Source organism: Mesocricetus auratus, unplaced genomic scaffold (genome assembly GCF_017639785.1).
Source record: "Mesocricetus auratus isolate SY011 unplaced genomic scaffold, BCM_Maur_2.0 Super-Scaffold_100004, whole genome shotgun sequence".
NCBI lineage: Eukaryota > Metazoa > Chordata > Mammalia > Rodentia > Cricetidae > Mesocricetus > Mesocricetus auratus.
Window position 1 is genome coordinate 95,455,229 of NW_024429189.1, and position 9,716 is coordinate 95,464,944.

The window sequence follows — 9,716 nt, forward strand, 5'->3', positions numbered from 1 at the left end:
TCAACCCAAGTCTTCACCAATGTCAGTCAAGTGTCCAACCAACTGTGCTATACCCTCAGCTCCTACAGCATTTTCCATTAAAAAATCATATTCATTTCATTTATTTATATGCACATGCTATCATTCATGTGGAGGGTGGAAAACAACCCTCAGCTCCTACAGCATTTTCCATTAAAAATCATATTCATTTCATTTATTTATATGCACATGATATCATTCATGTGGAGGGTGGGAAACGACCTGTGGAATTTGGTTCTGTCCTACTATGTAGATCCAAAGGATCAAACTCAAGTCATCAGCTTCAGGGGACAAGAACACTTTATAAGCCAAGCCATCTCACTGGCTCCAAAACAGCTCACCAGTGTCCCCAGACATTCTCCTGAAAACAACAGAGGGGAAACAGAGGGAGCAAACCAGCTGATAGGCCCATATTGTTAGGCCAGAGGGATTCCCTAGCTGTAGAGGCTGTCTTCAGAGCCATCTCCTTGTTGCATTTATTTCATGTGTATGAGTGTTTTGCCTGGATGTATGGATGTGCACCACATGCGTGCCAGGTGCCCACAAAGGCCGGAAGGGGAAGTTGAGTCCCCTGGGCCTGGAGGAGGGATGGTTGTGAGCTACCACATAGGCAGTGGGAACTGAACCTGGGTCTTCTGCAAGAGTAGCCAGTGCTCTAAACCACTGAGTGTCATGTCAGCTACTGGCCACTTTTGAGATAGCCTTGGCAGGTTTTGCTCGTGGGGTATCTGCTTTGGTCTCTAAGATCAGGGCAGCTGAGGACAGAGAGAGAAGGGCAGCCAGACCTCAGAAAGTTAATTCAGATGAACCCTGAGTGAGCACGAAGGAGAGTCAGTCATAGGACAAAGGTCACAAATGGAAGCTAGCAAATAGGGACGACACAAAAGCAAAATTTTCTGGTGGCTTTAAGAAACAGTAGAAAAACAAAACAGCCACACACCCGAGAGGCATCTATGTCACTTTAAGTAAAATTGCCGAAGTCCTGAGAATCCTAAAAGTTAAGAGAGGATTAGGTCAAAATGGAATGTCCTGAGAGGGGACATTAGAATTGAGCCTGCATACCCCAGGTTGGTCACCAACCATGCTGTGTTAGTTATTTACCCGGTTACGGTCACTAAATACCAGACAGGAGGCGACTGAAAGAGGAAGGTTTCCCTGGGCTCCCTGGCTGAGCACAGCACGGTGGAGAAGGATGCCATTCGTCCGGCTTCCGCTTTCCCCACTCTCCTCAGTCCAGGCCCCCAGCCCAAGGGCGGTGCCACCCCATCCAGTGTCTTCTCTCCTAATCTAACCTCTTTGGGAGTACACTCTGACGTGCCTGGAGGTGTGTCTCAAGCAGGCAATGAAGACTAACCACCTCCTCCGTGAGATCTGGTCTGCTTTATGACTCTGAGGAGAATGTAAAAGGCGAGAAAAGAGGGTTGGCTCACATCCGCTCAGCCTCTAGTGTCCAATATGCAACCAGAACCGACCAAGAGCGCTTGGAGGTTGCCATGTAAATACGGGGTAGGATGAAACTCAAAATAAACCGGCCCTCCAGGCAGAATGAACCCTTTCATTCACAGGAGGTAAGCGCAGCCAGGAAACGGGTGGCTCTCTCATAGACAGCAGACACATTGGAGACTGGCGCAGAAGCCATCATCTCTACAAGCTACCCTGGTTTGGCGGCTGCCCTTTCCTCCCCACCTGGACAGTGACGAGCAGTGTTCTGACTAGGTCTCCCTGCAAAACTCTCAAAGCACAAGGACATGGACCTTGCTCCGCTTCAGGGAGCCAGAGGAAACAGCTCAGTGGGATTTGTTGGGTAGCCGAAGCTTCGGTGGTCCTCAGGCCTGAGGCCCATGCCCAATGCCCCATGTTCCATGCTTTCCAGGGAACTGGCTATAGTTGTAGTTTGAACTCCCTCCTCAGCATGGTAGTATTAGGAGATGCGGCCTTAGGATATTTCTGAATTAGATCACTATAGCGTTGTTACAAAAAAGGCCTTATGCAGTGTAGGGGCGACACACACCTTTAATCCCAGCACTCAGGAGGTAGAGGCAGGTGGATCTCTGAATTCCAGGCCAGCCTGGTCTACAGAACAAGATCCAGGACAGCCATGGTTACACAGAGAAACACTGTTTTGAAAACCCACCCACCAGCCTGCCCCCCCCCAAAAGAGGCCTCAAAGAACTCCCCTGCCTATCCCCACGAGTGAGGATGATTTAAGCCCTCATTAACACCAAATCTGCCAATAAATACCTTGATCTTGACTTTCTAGACTTTCTAGCACCCAGAGTCTCGAGGCACACGTTTGTATTGTTATACACTGCTTAGTCTGCGGTACTTTGTTATAGTAGCCCTCACAGGCCAAAGGAGGACACCCAGCTTGCCTTTCTGATCTCCGCTGAAAACAGCCCCAGGTCAAGGGCTGTGGGCTTCAGAACCATTCTGTACAATTAGAGTGAGCTATGTAAGATCTTCTTCCAGTGATAACTAAGTTGTGTTTTCCAGGAGCAGAGGTCAGAGGCGTCTGGTTCACGCACAGCCTAGGTGTAGGGATTTAACTTCTTGCCTGTCCATCCCAGGGCTGTTACCTAACCATACCTTAGTGAGGTTCTGTAACTCGCCCCTAGTTGAAGCTCTTGGGAAATAGACTGTAAACCAGAAGGGGGTTGTAGATTCTTAGTCACTGGGTATGCGTGCTCCTAAAATCCTGGGGAGCACTATTATTAAAATTTTAAGTTTATTTTAAAGTAATTCTTTGCTATAAATATAATTTTATCATTTATTAAAGATAAAAGGAAATTTGGTGTTTTTTTCACATGAAGAACTAAATCTTGTCTGAATATTTGATATTGAAGAACGAGAAGCATTTTTGACCTTTTTTTTCCCAAATTGATTGATAGTTTGATAATTGTCACACCAAGCACACCATGTCACATAAATATGTAGTGCAAAGCGGCAGGAAATTTTGTATGTACAGTAAAAACACCTCATTTCATAACATAAATATTCTAGGATATGAGTCAAGTGTCTTAGGTGTCTCATTCACGTGGTGCCCAGGGACACCTGACCAGCACCGGTCACAGAGACCAAGGACACGTTGGACTCATTATATTTGATTCTGAACTAATTGTTGGTCTTGTGCTTTTACCGTTTGCTAAATTCAGCAACTCAACTCCCATATTTCGGTCCACAGTTTTTAAGAAGACGTGGTCTAACCTAGGCCAAGTTTATGAAGCCCCTGTTCCCCCACACTAGCCTTGTTCTCTGCTGTCCTGGAGGAAGGTGTCCTTGTGTGGGCTTTGAGGTAGGACAGACTTAAGTTTGCCTCATCCATCAGTCATGTGTGGCTGGCGGAAGCCTGGGTCGCTCCCGGCGGGAAGTGGGGACAGTGGGCAGTAGGGCAGCCCAGGGTGGGCATCGGCCACCCTTGGTCGCGCCAGCCTCCTCCCCGGAGTCGTGGCTTGGGCGTGCTCCCAGTCGCATTCCAGGCTCTGCAGCCCCTCCTCTCTCGGCCTCCGCCACGGGGCTGGCGCCTCCCCGCGTCGCCAGGACAGTCTCGTGCAGGCGGCCACGGACGCTGGTGGCCGCGGGAGCTGCAAGGGACTCACTCATTGCAGTGACTCAGTATCGGCCAGGGAACAGCGTCCTGCCTTCCCCAGTAGCCAGGCTGTGCTGGGCAAGATGGGGCCCTGCTCTCCGCGCGCGCTCGTCCTTCTCCTGCTGCTCCTCGCCCGCCCTGGAGCGCGGGCTTCCCAGGTCAGTGTCCCCGCAGCCCTTCCCAGGGTCCCGCTTCCAGAGGAGGTAACACCGAGGCTGGGACATGCCGTGTTCCACTCATATGCTGGAGTTGAGACCTTGGAGAAGAATCTCCCGCTGGGGTTCAGTTGTTGGAGAGAGGAGTGGGGTCCCCCATCTGTCATCGCCGATGCGCCACGGGCCAAGCGACCTGGGAGGACCTGGGCTGCTGCAGCCCAGCAGGGGAAGGCGGCTCCGTGTGGGAATTGCCAGTAGAGAAGTTGCCTGGGACTTCTGAGACTTTGGTGTTTTGTGGGAACACCTGGCTGTACAATTCTGTCAGAGAACGTTCTCGCCTTCCAAACCCGGCATTTACTTTTCTAACTGAAATACTCTTGCCGCCACCACACCTTAACCATTCCTAGAACTACTTAGCATCGGCCTGGAGGACCCTCAGGTGGCCCTATTCTGAGCACCCGAGTTGCAATTACATTTTCTTACCCGTATGGGCAGCGACGGTTTTTCTTTTCTTTTCTTTTTTTCCTTTTCTTTTCTTTTTTTCCTTTCCTTTTCTTTTCTTTTTTTTTTTCTTTTTTTGGTCATTCATGTGTCTAAATCCCACTGGATTTATTTATTTAACCAGATTCTTTTCTTTTCACCTTAACCATTGAAAGCTGATTTTTAAAATAAAAAATGTAAATAAAAATTCATTTTAGGGACTTGGTATTGCCAGGTTCCAGCAGCCAGAGAAAGTTCCTTTACCCCTGTGAGAGTCCTGGCAGAGGAGCAGCCCGCCAGCCTCCCCAACCATGCCAACAGCCTCGTAAACAGCAGCAGGATGTGGGGGGACACTGGGTGCCTGCTGAATGTCAAGAGCCTTGCTGGTCTCCTAAGCCTTTTATAAGGCCAGCCAGTCTGGAAGGAGCGGTATAAATTCCATCTGTGGGGGGACTCTGACCTCCTGATCCTTCTCCATGCTGCATGTCCTGGAGCTAATCGCTGGGCACAGGCAATCTTGCTCCTGGGTCACTGAGCAGCCCCTTGGGGTGCAGCAGGAGTTTCCAGGCCTGGAGAGTTTGGTTTAGATCAGACCTGCTCATGTTCATGCAGAAGGTACTGAGTGGGCGTCACAGGAAGTAGCTGAACAGCCAAATGGCAGAGGCCCAGCCTGGGGGTAAGTGAACCCACCCACAAGAGCAGTGGGATGGCCCCAGTCTGGCAGATTACAAAACCAAACTAACCCTTCATCCCATGCCCAATGCCAGAAGTGCAGAAGATACATCTCCAATGGGCTCCTCCATCCCAGGCTGCAAAGGTCGTGGGGTGTTCCAGAGCTCCCCCATCTCCTGGTCTTGGCAGGATTTGTAATTGGGTGGGCATCATCTGTCACATGGGGTTGTATGGGAAATAGTGAGATCATGGCTATGGGTGAATCTAGTGCAGAGGCAGCACTGAGCTTGCCTCAGCTTGAGCACGTTCCTGAGTTACTGAGATCTAATCCCTGCCCTGGCCAGCTTTTCTCATCCCCTTCCTGCCCAGTATTGCCTTCTTTAGCTGCAAGAACACCTGTTGCAGGTGAAGCCCAAAGAAGTGAAAAGGATAAGCCATAGAGGGTTGTTTCAAAGTTCTAGTGAGATTAAGATGGGTGATGGTGGCGCACACCTTTAATCCCAGCACTCTGGAGGCAGAAGCAGGCGGATCTCTGTGAGTTCAAGGGCAGCTTGATCTACAGAGTAAGTTCCAAGACAGCCAGAGCTGTTAAACAGAGAAATGCTGTTGCGGGGAAGGGAAATTTCTAGCCAAATTGACTTCACCCAGAGGGAGTGGTTGGAGCTCCCCTATCCTCCCAGGTTCAGGCTGGGTAAGCCTGAGGAATGAACCACAGGAATCTCCATGTTACCTGGTTCCTTCTCTTCTCTGCTCTGATAAGCGTATCTTCACAGAGCCTTCCTGGTTCCCTGCTCTCCATAGATTTCTCCCTGCATCTGTTTTTTTTCCTGCTGTGGTTTCCTGAAGGGTAGATCAACATTGACCAGTGCCAGGCAGTCTCTGGGCAGATCTTGGCTGTGCATAACATGACCCAAGGGACTTCTAGAAGTCCTGGTGCCAGCCTTACCTCTGAAGGTGGCTCCAAAGTTTAGTTGATCTAGGTTACATCTCAAGTAGGGCTGTTTTTAAAGACATCCCTAGAGTTATTTTTTTTCAAGACAGGGTTCCTCTGTATTTCTTTGGAGCCTGTCCTGGAGCTCACTCTGTAGACCAGGCTGGCTTCGAACTCACAAAGATACACCTGCCTCTGCCTCCCGAGTGCTTCTTATGGAGAAGATGCCTGAGAACCAGAGCAATCGCAAGCTCTTGGAGTCACAACGTGGAGTCAGTTACAACTCAGGAGGGGATTGAGGTCAGGAGAATTTACAGTGGACTCAATATGGAACTCATGAGGAATCAAGTGACATGATGTGCTTGGAGTCTACATGACAGTATAAACCCCAAAGCTCTCAGATCCAGCGATGAGACCTGTAGGCAAGTGGAAAGAATGGAACCCACCCACCGGTCACCTCTTTTCATGGGGGAGCTTGGCTAGGATAGGCAAGGGACTTCAGCAGAAGCCAGAGGGCCATCAAATGGAGCCATGTGAGCTCCTGTGGGGGAGTTCTGTCTGGGGTTCCTCTTTGTCTGTAAATGTTCTCACTTTGCTGACTTTTGTGACATCTAAGATTGACATTATAGGTGTATATCTGTGTAAGTGTATAAGTGCAAGCATGTGTCTGTGATTTCACAATTGCCTTCTATGTGTGAAGGTGAATGGGAGTTTGCATGTTAGAGTATGTGAGGGAGTGTGTGTGTTAGCATGTGTGTGTCATTCTGTGTGTATACAAATGCATGGCTGTGCGTATGGTGGTGGGTATGGGTGTGTGCATGTGTTGAGGTATTTGAGTGTTGCAGTGTGTGTATGAATGTGTGTTCATATGTCAAAGTACAGAACTGTATGTGTTATCGTGTGTGCATGTGGAGAAAGCATGGCTGTACGAAATGCTGCTTTTCTAGTTTGCCATCCATTGCTGTGATAAAACACTGACCAAAGCCAGCTTGGTGTCATTGTATTGGTAAATACTCTCCAGTCTATGGATGAACACAGATTATCAGTTCAGCTATAGAACAACATCCATGGTGTCTTTTCTAGATTTTAGCTATCATGAGCAGAGGATCACGGGTCAGGGAGGGGAGCTGGCTAAGCAGGTAAAACCTCTGCCATTTAAGGCTGAATGATCAGTCCTGTATGGTGGCACACTCCTTTAATCCAGCACTCAGAAGGATCTCTGAGTTCAAGGCCAGCCTGATCTACAAAGCACATTCCAGGGCAGCCAGAGCTGTTACAGAGAAACCCTGTCTCAAAAACAAACAAACAAAAAGTAAAACTCAACCAATTAAACAGCCCAAAAGGCTGGGTGATCTCCACACACACAAATAAATAAAAAACATTTTAAAAAGCTTCACACAGAATTTTGTATAATATAAATTTTATTTCCTCCAGTATGAATATGTAGGAGTGGGACTGCTGAATCAAATGGAAAATGAATGCTTAACATTTTAAGAAATTTTAAACTCTATTTCATAGCTGATGTGTTCCACCAGCTGCCTATGAAAGACCCAGCTACTCTGCTCCCTTGCCAGTACTAACTTTACTAGGGTTTTCATCCCAAATCATTCCAATAGGTGTCTAGTAGGACCCCTGCATGGCTTATGTTTCTGTTTTCCTAATGACTGACAAATGGTGTAGGATGTTTTCTTGGATGCTAGTTGCCTTGTGAATGGCTGAGGCAAGTGCCGTTCAAGCTACCTTCCTCTTGGTTCTGTTTGTGAGATGGAAGTCAGCACAGGTCCACTTTGTGGGCACAAGCGACCCTCTCACCTCAGACTTCCCAGGAGCCTGGCCTATAGTCTTGAGTTGCCATGCCACCTTGCCCAGTTTTGAGATGGATTGTTTGTGTTCTTGTTCAGTTTGGAGCTTTATTTTATAGGTTCTAAATACAAGTGAACTGAAAATATTTTTGCCATTTGTAGCTCCTTTAAATTGCCTTTTTCTTTTTCTTTCAAAGATGAGGTCTTATGTAGCCCAAGCTGGCTTTGAGATAATCTATGCAGCTAAGGCTGGACTTGAACTCCTAATCTGTCTTCACCTCCCAGGTGCTGAGATCACAGGTGTGCACAGCCACACCCAGGTCAAATGTCTTCTGTAGAACAGGATAACGTTTACTATTTTATATGCATAATATTTATTATATAAAGAAAATTTAATAAAGCCCGGTTTATTGGCCAGAGTTTTAATAATCAAATTTAAGAACCTTTGGCCTAATTCCAAAGCCAAAACAGTTATCTTCTGTTTTCCTCTGAAATGTTCATATCTTTGCACTTTTTTAATATGATCCATTTTGAGTTTCTTTTAATAGTGTGGAATTTACGTGGAAACCATATTTTACATACAGATATTCAATTATTCTAATGGAATTTATGGACATACTTCTAAATTATCATTAAGTTGCCTTAGCAGCAGTCAAAAGCCACACCTGTGATGAATACGGGGTTATTTCTACATCAATAGTATACTACTTTTTTCCTTCTCTTTTGTTTTTCTCTGTGTAGCCTTGGCTGTCCTGGACCTGACTCTGTAGACCGAGCTAGTCTCAAATTCACAGAGATCTGCCTCCCACTGCCTCCAGAATGCTGAGACTAAAGGCGTGCGCCGCCACACACACACACACACACACACACACACACACACACACACACAGCTTGCTATCTTTTTTCAAAAATTTATTTATTCACTTCTTGTGCGTATGCACAAACATACATGCTCAGCCATGCGCTACTAGAAATTTATTAGTGTGGAAAGTGAGTCCTTCATCTTTATTATTTCTTTTCAACATTGTTTTGGCTCTTCTAGTTTCTTTGTGCTTTTCATGTAAAGATTTGTTGTGAGGGAGGGCTGATAAGATGGCTCGCCAGGCAGAGACACTGGGTGCTAAGCCTGATGATGTGAGTTGATTCCTGATACCCATATGGGGGAAAGAGAGAACAGACTCCTAAAAATTGGCTTCTGGTCTCAGCTATATATACATGGCATGCATGTGCAAACACACACACACACCACGGTATATAAGTAAATATAGCAAAATTTAAAAAAATTAGGATGAGCTTTTCTTTATATATAAAAATCCTACACAATTTTGATTGGTATTACATTTACAGATCAACTATAGGACAATGAGCTCACCAGTCTGTGGATGCAGTATGTCTTCCCATTTGCTTAGATACTATTTGACTTTTTTAAAAAAGCCATCAGTATTTTTAGTTTAACAGAAATGTGTTTTTGTTAGGTTTGTATGTAGTTATTTTGTTTGTTTATTTATTTATTTGGTTTGTCGAGACAGGGTTTCTCTGTGTAGTCCTGGCTGTCCAGGAACTAGCTCTTGTTGACCAGGGTGGCTTCAAATTCACAGAGATCTGCCAGCCTCTGCCTCCCAAGTGCTGGGATTGTATCTAGTTATTTTAATTTGGAGTCATTTAAAATGCTTTTAATTGGTTTGAGAGATGGGTCTGTGGGTACAGTGTAATGACAGAAATTCAGGTCCCTGAGCCCATATAAACACTGGGTAGCTGTGGTGGCTTCCTGTGTCCTCCACACATGGGAGGTAGAGACAGGAATCTTCAGGACAAGCTGATGGCCAGATGAGCCAAAATGGCAAGTCCAGGTTCATCGAGAAACTCTGTCTCAATATGTAGCATGGAGAGCTTCGACACCCAGAGGCCAGCTCCCAGGTCTACAGGCAGGGTTGCAGAAAGAATGCCTTCAGAGCAGCGGGCCTTAGAAGAAAACTTTCTTCTGTACCTGAAGGCTAGACTTGTCTCTCTGAAGGTAAATAAGGGCACATGCACTTTCTGATGGCAACCTTCTCTTTTACTTCATGTCCCGC

General features: G+C 46.7%; 1 protein-coding gene across 1 annotated transcript in view; it reads left to right on the forward strand.

The window, feature by feature from the left end:
* Window positions 1-3,512: 3,512 nt before the first annotated feature.
* Window positions 3,513-9,716, forward strand: part of Fbln7 (fibulin 7) — a 45,265-nt gene continuing 39,061 nt past the window's right edge. The window contains exon 1 of the mRNA XM_005068603.4: window positions 3,513-3,762. Coding sequence (XP_005068660.1) covers window positions 3,688-3,762 — 75 coding nt within the window. The 5' untranslated portion in view covers window positions 3,513-3,687. The remainder of the gene's footprint in view (window positions 3,763-9,716) is intronic.